The following is a 15858-nucleotide window of genomic DNA, read 5'->3' on the forward strand; positions in this document are numbered from 1 at the left end:
TTTTACTATCATCAGAGACACTGCCGTATAGGGGGTTGGGGGTTTGAGAAAAGGGGATGGGGAGAAAAACATTGTGAGCAATGGTGTTTTTTCCTTCTGCTCTTTCTATGATTCTCCTTGCTGTAAAAGTTGCAACCTTTCCATGAATTGTGTGGGTTTCCTCCTCAGCTTTTAGTGACTTGAGGGTAAACATGCAGAGAGCTGACTGTCTGAGTGAGTGGAAGGTCACCTCCATTAGGCCAGACACTGTTGGAGAGTCAGAGGTAAAAGGTCATGCATTATTGATGGGTTTCATTGCTCACCTATGTTGAATGCACTGACAAAGTGGAGCTAGGTATTGATCTCAAATCTGCAGTCTGAGAGCCAGAACAGGGACTGAAGAGGCTCATCACTGACAATATACATCTTCTGCCCACTCCATTTAGTATCTTACAATATGATTTGGATGATTTGTTTTACTTGTCGTAAACTGTGCAGCACTGTTCAAATATACAAAGGATCACCTCTATAAGTCTTTTAGTGGTGACATAATGTAATGTCTTAATGTGGTAGAGGTCATTTATGATACATGACACACATTCAAGTTCTTTGTCATTCTTTCTGCTGTATAACATGTGTGCTTGCTGTGATGGACAAAAAGAAAAAATGTTCAGATGGGCCTCTTAAGACATCAGAATACTTTTTGTATCCTGCTTTCTTTATTCATAAAATATTAATGGAATTGTTTAATAAATATAATAATAATATAATAAATGTTTCTGAGAAAATATAAGAACAGTCACTTTAGGGGGGCCTTCCCTCAGTAAAAGCTCTATCACGTTGTCACAGGAGAGCTGGTGACATCACACACAGGTTATTATGTTATATAGGTTATGTTATACACAGGTGATCTATCACACACAGTGCTGAAAATAAATCAACTATGGGCTCCATTTGACAAACCTCTATGATCTGACAGAGGGTTCTTTTGGGCTTGTGTAGCCTTTTCCCACAGTGATCCTTTTGTATTTCCTGTAAAGTAAAGCAAACAGTTTATATTGTCTAAAACAAATACTTCAGTAATATAAAATGGAAGCATAATTGAATTTGCCTGTGCAAATGTTTATGAAAACTTTATTGAGACAGGATATGAAGAGGTTTCCTTTTAAGTGCATACATTGATATCATGGAACACTTGAATTGCTAACTGGATGCATAGAAAACAAACATTTCTTACAATAGTTCCTTGTCATATCTTTTGTGTTTTGTAATTTCAGTGTCAACATTTTCTCTAATGAATGCATTTACCCTGCTTGCTTCACATCCTTTCAAGTGCCATAACATGCTGTAGGTGACTCATGTCATCAGCGGGGAACTTCAACAAAACATGTGTTTATCGTAGCAACTTTTAGACTGTGATGAATGCTGGACACTGAGATGTTACATTTAGGATTTGCATTTGTTCTACTACATTGCTATACTTTGCTGTGGCAACAGACGCCTACATAAGCATCAACCCACACTTGAAAGCAGATGTAAAAATGGGCACACCCTCAGTCACGTGTCTGACAGGCAAGTTAGTGTGTTATCTAAATATGAGTAGTTATGCTCATTGAGCCGTGTACAGAGCTGTTATTTACAAAAGTGCATCTGACCATGCATCATCTCTTAAACACAGACGCTCTCATTTTACAGATCTCTCTGCAGCCGTGCAGAAGTTCTCCCAGTCCCTGCAGGAGTTCCAGTTTGAGTGCATAGGTGATGCAGAGACGGATGATGAGGTGAATATTGGTAAGTCCAGTGAGGCCAGGCCCAGGAGGTCTCTCTCTCTCTCTCTCTCCTCTGTAATACAGCCCTCCCAGATGGCCTGGATTGTCATCTTAATTATGACCTTTCTCTGGCATTTCCGTTAGAGTTCCCCTGGGAGACTCATCATGAACAATATTGGCTTCAAGCTCACATGCGACATAAGAAACCCTATTGTCTCTCTGCACTGGACCAAATAGAGATAATACATATGGTGTGATTTTTTACTAAATAAAGTACCTCACCAATAAAGGGCTGTTATGGCCACGGCTCAGCAGAGCGACGTAACAAGGGCCGTTACCAGGCTTATCAGGAAATGTTTTTAGAGAAAGCTAAGCATACTAATTCCTGGAAGGGATTCTGCTTCATGAGTATAGATCTTGCAATCGTCTGCATTGTATGCATAACCAATGGTATTGATTTGCTTATGATAATGATCACTGGTATCTTTTTTCCATCCCTTTATGAGATCAAAGAGACTAATTGTGATCTGTGTCAGAGATTAATGGAGGTGTGAACCTCCCAGCCTCCAATATTATTATGAAAGCAGATGTGTTGAGGGCTTTGCTGGCCCTAAAGGACAGATCTCTCAACCTGGCCTCCTCTCTCTCTCTCTCTCTCATTATCCCCAGCTCTATCTCTGTGCTCTGTGAAGCTGGAGACTCTGCTGAATCACAGTCCATCTGTGTGGCCTAAACTGGATGTGAACCCCCTCCACATAAGACTGTTATATTCATCTGAATTTGCAATGAACAGTTCTATTTTTCCATACAAAGCTGCAGCCAAAGCTGCCTAATAGGCAGGGTTGAAGAAACCCAAACTCCCTGTAAACAGGCCTCATTATGATTTAGCCTGCTCTAATGGCCCCCAATCAAGAGTGCAGTTGATTTCAGTCTGAACAGTGTGGATTTAGTTGTCCACCTGTTATCTGGTTCACCCTACCGAAATAGATATAGAGCTGACTGTAGCCACTATGGAGCATTTGGTATGTTTTTAATTAGCAATAGGGTAACATTTACATTAAGGTCCCCCTTGTAAAGGGTTTATAAATAGTTAATAAATCACCAGTTTATGCTTTATTAAATGCACTTATAAATGTTTTGAAAACTAACCTTGATGTGAAATCATGCAACATTATTTGCAATGGTTACACAGTTGTGAAATAGTATTTTCTAGTTTTTACACCAGATTTGTGTAATTATGGGTGTAATTACGGGTGTAATTACTCTTAATAAATGTACTCTATCTATGCCTATATCCTACAACTACCCTCATCAGGTATGGTTGAAACTCAGACCCCACATTGATTGATACATTTCTGGTATAGCAAGACCTCATTGGACAACAGAGATATCAGACCAGTATTCTCTTAATAGATTTTCAATAGAATAACCACAACATTTGCCCAAATATGACATAAGACAGTCCAGGTTCTGGGTTCACTTTTATAATAATTGAAAACATTTTGAAAATGTATTAATTGACAACAATAATATTTCATGACAGTTGTCTAATACTGTAATAATTGACAAATATTTCTCTGTAGTCCAATGAGTACCCTATGTTGTCCAAATGGTACAATGGTAGAATGAAAGAGACAATGCATAGGCAACGCTATGCTAAGACTCATAGTCTGAAGCAATAATGGTCAGGGTCTGTAGCCGAAAGTGGGTTTGACAACCGAACTGTAGGCGGAAACTTGTTGCCATCTTTGCTCAGAATTTGGTCAAAACTATCAAATGATATATAACAATTACACACAGTTGGTAGGCTCTGGCCAGCTGCTGCATCGAAAAAAGAAAGAAAGATGTAAATCACATAGCGCTAGCAACTTACTTCAAAGGTTATGATACTAACTAGCTACACAAGCTAGCTACATATATGCTAGTTTTGATACTGTCATGACTGGCTAAAGTAGAGCTACCTAGCTGGCTCCACACCAATGTGTCATAAGCTTGAAACAGCTTGTCGTTTAAACATTGATAGTACAGAGTTTGTTATATGCTGTGTGGGGCCACTGGTGTTGTTCACTAGCTAGCTAAAATCAATGCCAAATGAGCCTAGGTAGTAGCAAGTTAGCCAGAATCACATGTAGCCTCATATTAGTAAGCTGATGCCAATGTGAAACACACCTTTCAAGCTTTTTATTTCTTTATCTATTTTCATTCTGCAGCTGGCAGGTAGCATTGCTGCGTTTCTGCAGTTTGTCATTGGGTTATCTTTTGTTAATAATGAATACCTATCATAGACAATACCTAGTACCTGAATACCTAGTATAGACAAGCATGAATAAACAATTGATGTGGATTACACAATTTATTCACAATTTATTATAAATGATGCAATGTTGGATCACTTTACTTGAAGTCCCCTATGAACATTCATTACTGTTAGTAATTGTTTATGAAAGGTGAGGCTACTTTACTTGGAGTGCCTTATTTTAGAAGTTATACAGTAGGTATAGAGTTTGTAACTCATTATGGTTAAGAGTGATACACTTGACTTTACAATAAGGTGACATTTCATCAGTTACAGGATGTTGATAACTTATTAATTAATGTTAGTAACTCATTACTAAATGGTTAACAGTGTGACATTTCATGAGTTATACATGTTGGTAACTCATTAATAAATGTTGGTATGTCATTAATAAAGTATCAACAGTCTTACACTTTACATTAATGTGACATTTTATCAGTCACAAATATTGATAGCTTATTAATTAATTTTGGTAACTCATTAATAAATGGTTAATGGTGTGACATTTCATCAGTTGATTAAGGCAAACCAGCTCAGAGCACTAACCACACATCGGTGAACACAGAGGAGGGGTAAGTACTGAACAGATATATCAACAAATAAAATCTGGGAACCTGCATAGTGGACATGTTTAAATTAAGAACATGTTGACAAGGACATCAGGATTTCAAGTATGGATCATGGGGCAAAAAAACGTACTGTAAAACAGCTTGTACTGTATGTGAAGATGTGCTTAATCTGTTTGGTGCCAGCCGAATTATCCCCACAATTCAAGAAATAACTGTGCAACCACTGTGCAACAATTGCAAATAATGTTGCATGATTTCACATTAGGGTTAGTTTTTGAAACAGATACCAGAACCAAACACTAGTATAAGACACAAGAAACTGTACGCTTATGTGTTACGCAAACTTTATATTAGTTTTTAGAAAAAAGCCTGATAGTAAAAATTAATGGGGATTTTCAGCTTGAATCGGACCACTCACTCACTACATTTTCCCCTTGCTTTTGAATGGTCTAATAGCTAAAGTCAAATTAGCTCTACAATCTATACATTGAATTGGAGTCAGAATGGAGTCAGAATACTTGAAGTGAAAAGTTTCAAAAAGTATGATATTGCCTCTGTGGTCCCCTTACCATCTAACAGCAAAAAAGGCCAGAATTACTATCTGAGGAGAAAAATGTAATGGCCTGCTGAAATCAATCTGGTCATCAATGAAAGTGTGCTTTCTGACTGACTTGGCTAGACCCTGGCACGAACCCCAGCAAGCCTCTTGATGCAGCATTGGTGCAATCTACTTTGATGCTCCCTACTTCCCCACATAACACCATGAGGCTGTCTGGGGTACTAGACGGGTTCACCTGACCTTATATTGATTTCATTCTATGACTTCCTGCAGTGACATTCAGAATCCACGCCAGTTATCTAGGAATCTATAGGACAGCAAGATTGATGTGGCAACAGAAACATTAATTGTTATAAAAGTTACAGGCCTTTTCCCCCCTAAGGTCATGCCTCTTCACTTTTACTTTTGTCCAAAGTGTTTTGGAGTGGAAAAAGTTAAGGAATTCAAAACTATAACCCTTAATCGTATGCAGTACAATAAAGCTCATAGAATTATAAGACATATTAAACATTTGGATGAGTTATTGTATTAGTGTGGTCCTCTGTGGCTCAGTTGGTACAGCATGGTCCTAGTAAAGCTGGGACCATACTGTATGCAAACACTGTACTGTAAGTTGCTTTGGATAAAAGAGTCAGATAAATGACATTTCTTATTATATATTGTATAGTTATTTGATTTTCAAATTAATTCTGAGTCTGAGTTTAGCTTGCACCACAGGAATTTCTGTTAATAAGCATCAGTTCTTGCAACATCAGGAGGGGGGGAGCTTACTCTGTCCAATGACTCACCAGATCTATTGCTTTTTCTCTATTAACCGGTGAATGATATGCAAGCTGTAACCCCATTTTGACTTCCATTTCCTGTCTTGAGCGTCTAATCTTGTCCCATCAAGGGCTCCAGCTGCGCCCTTTACCCCCCATGGGGTTTGTGCTGTTGATAAAGGAGGTTGTGGCATTAATAGGAGGCCTGCCCGTCTGCAAGTTCACTGGCACAGAATCATTGCTCCCTCGCTCCTAAAAGCTTTGGTGTGTAAATGGACAAAGTGTCTGAGATGATGCAGGGCCCCCATGCCAGGCTGCATGGCTGATAATGATGTTGCTGTGTTGGCAAGCAGAACAACTCGGACTGCTGCTAAATGGCTAAACATGGAGGTGACACAGGGGTTGACCAACAGAGGCAAGTTCCTATCTGGCCCCTGTATTTAATAAAGCCGTGAAGTCATCAAGGCACAGATCGCTGCCAGATGAGCCCATGTGCTGAATGCATCTGCTTCTGCCAGAGTGCAGTGAAGTACAGACAGTACAAAAGCTGGATTTCTTAGACGCTTGCAAGAATGTACTGTAACATGCTATTCAGACAGCCTGAATATTCTGATACTGTATGTGATAAGGGGGTGAGGTCTTCAACCCCAGTGTTTATTGATTTGATTAATTTACTTATCCACTTCGTGCATACATAAACTGTATGCCTGCCATTACATTAGTATAAGTACATGATTCAATGCATAAAATATTTGCTTAATGGTACAGTACCCATATTGATCTCCACACATGTTCATACATTTGACATTAACCAGGAAATCATGTTTATGTGTTTCTGTTTTTCAGCCCAGTCATTCAAAGAATTTTCCCAGCTGTTGAATACAGTAGAGGAGGAGAGGAGGCGCTTGGTAAGAATTCAGTCATTTTCTTTTGATATAATTTTTGCTTTTATGAGATAAAATGTATTTGTTATTACAGTAGATGCTATATTTCAACGTTGTTTACATATATTTACTATACTACTATGCAGTATTAAACAATTCATTATCTTTCTCTGGAAAACTGAAACAGCTTATTTCTCATCTCTTTAACGAGAAGCATGACATGCTTCATATTGACAATGCTTAAAAATACCAACATACCTCATTGAGTCTAAAAGATTGCATATACTTTAGACTAGATCTCTCATATAAGTTATACCAGCTACCCCGTAGAGCCTGTGGAATGAGATTCAGAGAACAATGCAGGGGCATGCAGGCCCCTTAAATTCAGTGTGACACTGGAGTGCATGGCGCTCCTTGCCCCTCAGGCAGAAAGCTGGCATACGGTTCTGGCACTGTCTCTCAGCAGTAATGGAGGTTGGTCCATGGCTGTCTGGCATAGTCATGGCACATTTAATTTAGCTTGAAAGCAGACTAAATCCCATTTTAAGAATATTACTAGGCACCTTCTGCTCCCCTTTAAAGAATCTCCATATATTGCACAGACTAGGGGTCCAGACTTTTCAACATGCATTAGAAAGAATAATAGCCGATTTCATTCTACAAGCTGTCTGACAGATATTACGTTTTTCTCCAACTGATAACTAATGGATTTATGGTGGTGATAAACTAAGACCATTCCCTTTCATTTCTATCCTAGCACAATAGAACACAGTTCTAACACAATAGGGCACTTTGAGGATAACTTTCTCTATAGCCACTTATGTGCATGTATGCAAGAGTTGCAAGAAATCGTGAAGTTTATGGTACTACGTTTACAGTGTGCAATACCTTAGTCTGATGAATATCTATGTGTTACTAACTATTAGTGAACGTATGAGCGGATCAATACAAAATAATCAATTTAATAATTCAAAGAAACATACAAACAAATGATAAAACTGTTGTAAACAAATGGAAGTTTTACCAAAGTCTTAGGCTGTGTGTGTCAGGGACACACAGGAGTTGGTGGACTCAGGTCTAAACTAAAACTTAACAAATGCATCACTGTTGCATCCTTATATACCATCCCAGTAAAGAATAAAACATCAGAGACCAGTATCAAACGGGGAAGCCTTTTGGCAAACAAACATTGTATACATTACAATGGTATAGCATTTACAAGTGTTATCAACACGCCCACTTTTCTGTGACAATGTGATCCAGATAACACTTGGAGTGTGAGAGGGTTAGGGTTAGGGTTAGGGTTAGGGAGATCAGCCATGAATTGAAGAATTGTTGGGAAAGGGAAAATCCTGTGAGGAACTGTCTATAGAAACTCTTTTCGGCAATGGCTTGGGTTTCGTCCAGTATGTGCAGTGTTTGTTATTACCCATGCATGCTCCAGAGTAAAAAAGCATATTCAAGACAGAAATCAACTTTATATTGTAGGCATAGATCAAGTTGCCTAAAAATAGCCTAAAAATATTTGTGAAGCTTTGAAGTGCTCTCCTTGTGAAACTTCACAGCTCGTCTTGTCATTAACCTGTGGCTATAAGGTAATACAAGACTGTTCAAATAGAAAATTCTGTAAATGCTTTCCATCGTTAAGTGGATCAGCACTCTCTGATTCTCTTGAGTCTCATCACGTGTGCATCTGGTTGGGGGTGAAAAAGGCAGGGAATTACAAATTACCTGTTCACAACTACTTTATGTATTGTATGCATCATTTTAAAGTAGTTGGTATTTGGGAACTCAATTAGATCACATCATAGCACATGTTCACCAAGATTTTTGTGATTATTCTCAATTAAGAATATATCTAGGAAACATGAAATATTGTGAATTGTATTATTTGAGAGAGATTTTAAACTGCTAATAGATTACAAGGGACAGATTGTGGTCAGAGGCAGGCACTGTAAAAGTAGCTTGTAGTGTGTCTGCAGGCCCCATCAGGCATGAAGAGTTTTATTGTCTGTTGGGTTGGCAGGAGTCCAGGTCTGGAATCTGTGCCTGTGCACTCTGTGATTGGCTTGCCAGCTACCCAAGTGTGTTATTTTAGGGGAATACTTATCAAATTCCTCTTTGTAAAGAGTAGCCTGGTATAATTCCTCTGCCAAAAGCCCCCTCAGCATAAAAAGAGATGGAGAGAGTGAGAGTGAAAGCGGCTACAGTTCTGCATGGTTTGAGATGGTTCAGCGCTGCTGAGTTTGGAAGGCATTTATGAGTGGAAGGGCACTGCCCCGATGTTGTGGCTTTTGCAGTGATGATCATATCCCTTTGGGAGTGCCTTTTGTGGCTGTGGTGGAAAATGGAATTCCTTTTCCTGTGTTTTGTAGTTGATAACATCCAGAGAGGATTTAGCCTGCTAGTAATAGCTGTATCCACCACATCCGCCAATCAAATTCTGTTATCTTTTGTACATTAGATAATATTCCTACTTTCTCACTAATTTGTATGCTACTCATTTGTGTAAGTGGAGGGTTTGCTTTGGTAACCGATATTCACCACATATTTGTGTCATCTTAACACTATGCCAGTCAGGCATCTACCTAAAACCTCAGAGAAAACAGTCATTTGACTGCTACCTTTTAGACATTACAGAAACTGCAAACCATTAACAGCACTGTGTTTTCTATTGTTCCACACAATTAAATCATTACATATTAATAGCTAGTCTACACATAGCAATGGCCAGGCTACGACTTGTTCAAACTCATCAGGAGTCTATGCCAGTCCCAACCCAAATAGTGCCTCTGAGAAGCTGGTAGTCAGACATGCTATAGGAAAACGTCTGGTCATTTGACTGTTTTCATGGCCATAAGAGCCAAAAGTACTTGTAACCTTTTTTCTTAATGTTATACAAAACATGTCCGACATCTCTTTCGCCTCAAATTATATTACCTCTGGTTACTACAAAACAACAATATCAATATGTCAGACTTAAAATACATATCTAACATGCCAACACTGTACTAGCCTCGTCCTCAGGCTATTGAGTACAGCATAGATAAGCCTGGAATATCAACCACTCAAAGTTGGCCATAGAATTCTATGGGGGTGACTTGAGGTCTGCTAGCAAAAACATTCCCCCTGGTCTCAAGGGGAGAAAAAAACAACACCTTCTCGCTAGCTAATTCACAAAGGACATAACAAACTAGCTAATAATGGCTTCACCAAGGAGAACCAGTGCCATCGCCAGAAAATACCATTTCATTTGTTTTAGCTACGTCCTTTGCTGTCAAGAATGATCAAGTCAAGGTAAATGAAGAATGCGTTAAATTAGCCTATTTGCTGACTTAATTGCAAATGGAGATAGCTAGTTATAATACCTTACTTACTATACTGTACTAATCATTGGACCACAGTGTTTACTTCATCCATGTGATTCCAATTAGACTTTCACAAAACACAGGGCTGGCTGGGATGGCTTCTCCATTGATTGTTGCCAAGAAAGGTCTCAGGTGAGCCAAACAATATCCTGAAGTCCCAGCTGCAATCTTACTATCCTGGTGTTCGTCTCTGTCAGCGATCGCAACAAGTATCCCTTCATCTTGCAACATCTTTGCTTGATCTTCCATGATCGACAGCAAACGACATAACACCATTAACAACGGATTGTCTGGACATTAATGGTCTTAAGGCGGACAGACATGGCAAAGGGGGTGAACCTAGCCACGTAGCTTCCCACTGTGCCCGGTCAGCTATCAACAGCCCTATTAACTCGCCTTTTCTCTTCAAGAAGTGTCCAGTGTCTTCTTACTGCCTAGTACCTAGGTCTATTGATCTGGTTAAAGCTATGTTGTATAGTGGCCACAGAAGTATAGCAGCTAGACTGATGAAAGATAAAGGATGATGCAGGTGCGGGCTAGCGGTGTGCAAAGAAGATATCAGATTTCCAGTAGCATGACAGCATAGTGCCAAGAGTGGAATAGTCAACTAAATTAATTGTGCAGACTCTCCTATTTGTTTTTTTATTATACTAAACATGATTTTGCTCTTATTTTTGATTACCCCACCCTGCGCTGTCATTTCCTATAGTTAAAGTTTACTATGTATTTGATTGACATAGCCTACCTACAGTGTTTGATTTTGGTGGTAACCATTGAAAGCCTAATAAAATTGCTAAAATTTGGGTGTGATTTGGGTGTCTTCACTTAAAATGTGTAATTTTAATTCTAGACTAGACACTTTACACCTGAATCTATAGGGATTCAAGCAGCAAAGTTGTGAATTCCTGGGGATTTTTTCGGACTACCTGGCTGCTAGAGACATTCCCCAGGGAAATAAGTCACAAGCCGAATATGTCTGTCACAAAGTTACGTGTTACAGCCTATGTGCAGGAGCATTTTGAGGGAACTATAGGCTTGTGGTGTTAACATTGTGTGTTGGAGGGTGTGTAGAACAAGGATATCCTCACTTCCGGTCGTTTGAGGAGTCAATTTTTGACAGCTAAAATAGCACATGTCAGGAGGAATCCTTGCAAATAAAAGATGGGATCCGTTTTATAAACGTATTCATGCAGTCTTTGGTGTGCATTAACAGCCGATATTTGCACACTTCCAGCGGTAAGCACACCTGACCTGCTATCTCATCAACTGCTGGAAGTGTGCAAATATCAGCTGTTAATGCACACCCTCTCATGCATTAATGCTTACTTGTTCCACTGTAGTGAGAGCTCATGTTATTGCCATTGTTTATCAGATATTTGACAGTACAGTAACTTCAGTGTGTGGTGGCCTTTGAATTGAGGAATGTCCTGTTGACTGTGACAAGCCATTCCTAATGAAAGGAGGCTTTTGTTCACAATGTTAGTGGTAGCTTGTTTAATGACACTCTGAAGAGCATTTGGAACTGGCTGGTATCAAACCCTTGTGGTTTGCGTTCCAAACTCCAAAGTCAACTGTACATACAAAAGCTAGCTTCTAGTCCTGGGGCCACAGTTGAATATCTACCTCTGAGGCTTTTTTGTGAACTACCTCAGTTACACACTGTGAAACCCACCATGTCAGCTTCACTCCCTCCAACTGCACTCTGTAGCCAGGCTACACACATTTCATCCTCAGAGTGGTAATGATGATAAACACTTCAATTAAAGAATAACATATCTAAAGCCTATCCTCATACATAGATTAACTGCACAACATGGTTGTGCACAACAAGCTCCAGAGGCAGCGGCAGATTGACTTATTCCTTGTTAGGTTTATGTCCCTGTTATGGTCACAAGAAGATTAAACCACTCTTCAAATCAAAAACTGGCAGAACCGTTTATCTGTTTTAACACCCACTGTATCATGACTGTTGACAACCATCATGACTTGTACCACAGTGATCAGTTTTCCATTCACTATACTATAATTGGATCTCTGCTGGATGAGTATGCGCTGTGTGGAGTATGTGTATGTGTCACTTTAGCCAAGTGGGCTATAAGGTCATGAATTCCTCGTATGGGAAACGTCTTCTCTCATGGTGCACATAATTAGTCTGGAGACACTGACTCTTCCAAGTGTTTGAAGTGCAGAGGGGGCATTCAGACAGAGTTGCTGTAGGAGCTGTTTGCTAACATAATGTACTTCCTGTCTGCTCTAGGTGTGCTAAGGAGGAATTGGAACTTGCAGTGCCAGAGGTGCTGAACTAATTCCTCAAACTGAATGTTATGTTCTGCCTGCCGTTTCAAACTGAAAGTTCACTTAACTTAATTGATATATTTGAAGAAATTACTAAATCTATGTTAGTTCAGTGGATAAATTAAATTTGCCTCTCTCAAATCCCTTATGGGGCAAATACATTCTAAGAAATAGGGTATCTACTGTCATTTGTCATGGGCTTCAGTACTTCCTGATTTGTTCAATCTATCTGTGACTCTAATATTGCAGGTATTGTTTGAGAATTTTTGGTAGAAGTGCTCCCGGTGCTAGTGCCATTCTAAAGACATACCTTTACTGTAGCTGTGGTGAGCTCACATTTTCTCAGCTGTCATAGTAGCCTTCCTTTAGCTGATGAACATATTGGGCCAGAACTGAAACTTACTACTGTCTCACTATCTCTTTTTAAAAGGTGCTTCCCCTAGAAATATATCATTATATTATATCTTTATGATGAAGGCAGAATTTATAACCATCCATTCTCACTTTGGACAGTGGGCCCCAATTTGCTTGCGCTCAAGAGCGCTGCACACCACTAAAACCATGTGTAAAGACCGTTTTGTTCATTTGGTGTAACTGCAAAGTGCATCGACCAACACAAACAAGGCAGAGCAGTAAATGGCATTATTCAGGCGGTTGGCATGGGGAGCGGGACAATTATCCATTCCATGTTCAATAATAAAAATATACACTTATTTGATCATAACCGGCACAGCAGTTGTTGTGGATAATCCCTTATACCGCCAGTACATCCTCTACAAAATATATGGAAGTAGGCCTAGTGTTTATTCTCACATTATGAAATTGTGTACGCTATATTCCCTAAAACATTGAATAACAAATGTTGCATAAGATCTAATGAAATCATGCAATCTTAACCATTGTATACTGCAGGTCGTAGAGCTGCCCTACAGCGGAGAGATTGGGGATGTATTTCCCCAGATAGTTCACCATCCCAAGGACTCTTTTGAGTGCTGTTATATTCTGGGGCTGGGGAAAGTCTATCCCTGTGACCTATCCAGGGTCTGGCCTGACGTCTGCCTCATCAATGAAGTGCCCTAGGAAGCGGATCTTGATCTGTTTGAAGTTGCACTTTTTGTTCAGCTTCAGGCCTGCTGCCTCGATAATCCTAAGCACCTCTTCCAGGCGCTGGTCATGTAGCTCCACTGTGTAAACAAGCACATCATCCATGTAGATAGCGACACCTTCAAGCAACTGTAGGGTTTCAGTCATTTTCCGCTGAATGATTTCAGGTGCACTGGTGATCCCAAATGAGAGGCGACAGAAGGCATATCTCCCAAAAGGGGTGATGAAAGAGCCCAGTTTACTACACTCCTCATGTAACAGGATTTGGTAGAACCCACTTGCTGCATCCAGGGATGTGAACACCTTGGCTCCCAACAGTGTGGGCATTATTTCTTCCATTGTGGGTAGCACATATTTCTCTCATTTTACTGCTTGATTCAGTCTTAAGATAAACGAAATGCAGATGTTCCTGGTGGGCTTTAACACAGGCACCATGGTGGCGCACCATTCAGTGCCCTCTTCCATTCTATTGAGCTCATCTCTCACTTTGGACATTAACAGTGGTACTCTCCTGGTTGCATGCACTGAGTATGGCTGGACCCCCTCTTTAAAGACTATTCTCACTGGCTCAGTTTTAAGCTCCCCACTGGTCCCAAACACATTCCTAACTTCATTTATGTGCTTGCCCAGGCCCATCTCTGTGGCTGCTACAAGGCTAAGCAGATTGTTGACATCCCCACCCGGTATCACATACACCTGAAAGGTGTACTGCTGCCCCTTGTAGCTTGTATTAGCTTGAAACTGACCTTGACACTTTAACTCACCCCCTGGGCTTCTCAGGAATCAGCAATTATGAAGAATATCAGCAATTCTCTCTTAGGGGAGAGCTGTTTGAATGTCTCTTCACTGATAATGGACGAGTCGTTGCTTTGATTGGCGCCGCCCTCTCTTTGGTGCGCTCTCTTTTTGCCATTGTTGTTCCTCTCTCCTCCAAGAAGAGCTAGCCACATGTTGGATTAGCTCTGGCTGATTTTCTCCTGTCTGTAGGCTAACCTGCCTGGCTACGTCTTCGAACTGATGCATTTGTTGGATAGCCTCTGCTAGCGTCAATGTTGGCATGATCTGAAATTTCTGTGAGAGTTCTTTGTCCCTAATGCCCACTACTAAACGATCTCTGATGTGTTCATCTCTTTGAGCACCAAAATCACACTTTTCAGCCAGATCATACAAACCCTTTGCATTTCTGATTTCTCTCCTGCCAGTTGGCTACGATGGTAAAAACATGCCCGCTCATGTCTTAGGTTAAATTTAGGAATTAAGTAATCATAGAATTTTTACAACACCTCGTCAAAGTCCTTCTTCTGATCTTCGTTCGCAAATACAAAGGAATTTAATATTATCTCAGCTTCGCTTCCCATCGCTTGATCAGCGATGATCTTTCCTGCTCTCTTACTGGTCCTGGAGTGGAACAGGTCCAGGAGAGATGGCAGGTTGCAGCCGATGACCTTCTCGGCTGACCGAATGATCCGCTGCAGTCTGCCTTTGTCCTTGGCAGTGGAAGCACCGAATCAGACGGTGATTGATGAGCTGAGGATGGATTCAATGATGGCCGTGTAGAACTCGACCATCACTTTCTGCCGTATGTTGAATTTCTTCAGCTGCCGCAGGAAGAACATCCTCTGCTGGGCCTTCTTGATGGTGGAGGTGATGTTCTCTGCCCACCTGAGGTCCTTTCAAATTATTGTCCCCAGGAATCTGAATGACTCCACAGTGTTAACTGGGGAGTCACACATGGTGAGGGGGGCGGTTGGGTCTGGGCTTCTCCTGAAGTCTACTACCATCTCTACAGTTTTTAGGGCGTTCAGCTCCAAGTAGTTCTGGCTGCACCAGGAAGCCAGGCTGTCAAATTCCTCTCTGTAAGTGGCCTCATCACCATTGGAGATCAGTCCAATGAGGGTTGTGTCATCCGCGAACTTCAGGAGTTTGACAGAAGGGTGGCTAGAGGTGCAGCTGTTGGTGTAGAGGGAGAAGAGTAGAGGAGAGAGCACACAGCCTTGTGGGGCTCCGGTGCTGATGGACCGGGCTCTGAGACAAGCTTGCCCAGCCGTACCTGCTGCTTCCTGCCTATCAGGAAGTCAGTGATTCACCTGCAGGTGGGCTCAGGCACACTCAGCTGGGATAGCTTGTCTTGGAGGAGAGCTGGGGCGATAGTGTTAAATGCAGAGCTGAAGTCCACAAACAGGATCCTGGCGTAGGTGCCGGGGGAGTCTAGGTGCTGTAGGATGAAGTGAAGTCCCATGTTGACTGTGTCGTCTACAGACCTGTTGGCTCTAT

The 15858-nt window shown here is 40.8% G+C and overlaps 1 protein-coding gene across 11 annotated transcripts in view; it reads left to right on the forward strand.

Annotated features, from left to right (window-relative positions):
- arhgap42b (Rho GTPase activating protein 42b) overlaps positions 1–15858 on the forward strand; it is a 72525-nt gene that overhangs the window by 27235 nt on the left and 29432 nt on the right. For all 11 annotated transcript variants that reach the window (XM_083695057.1, XM_083695060.1, XM_083695061.1 and 8 more), the window contains exons 2-3: positions 1675–1770; positions 6780–6841. In XM_083695057.1, the coding sequence (XP_083551183.1) occupies positions 1675–1770; positions 6780–6841 (158 nt within the window). The remainder of the gene's footprint in view (positions 1–1674; positions 1771–6779; positions 6842–15858) is intronic.

The sequence above is a fragment of the Argentina silus genome, assembly GCF_951799395.1.
Source record: "Argentina silus genome assembly, chromosome: X".
Classification (NCBI taxonomy): domain Eukaryota; kingdom Metazoa; phylum Chordata; class Actinopteri; order Argentiniformes; family Argentinidae; genus Argentina; species Argentina silus.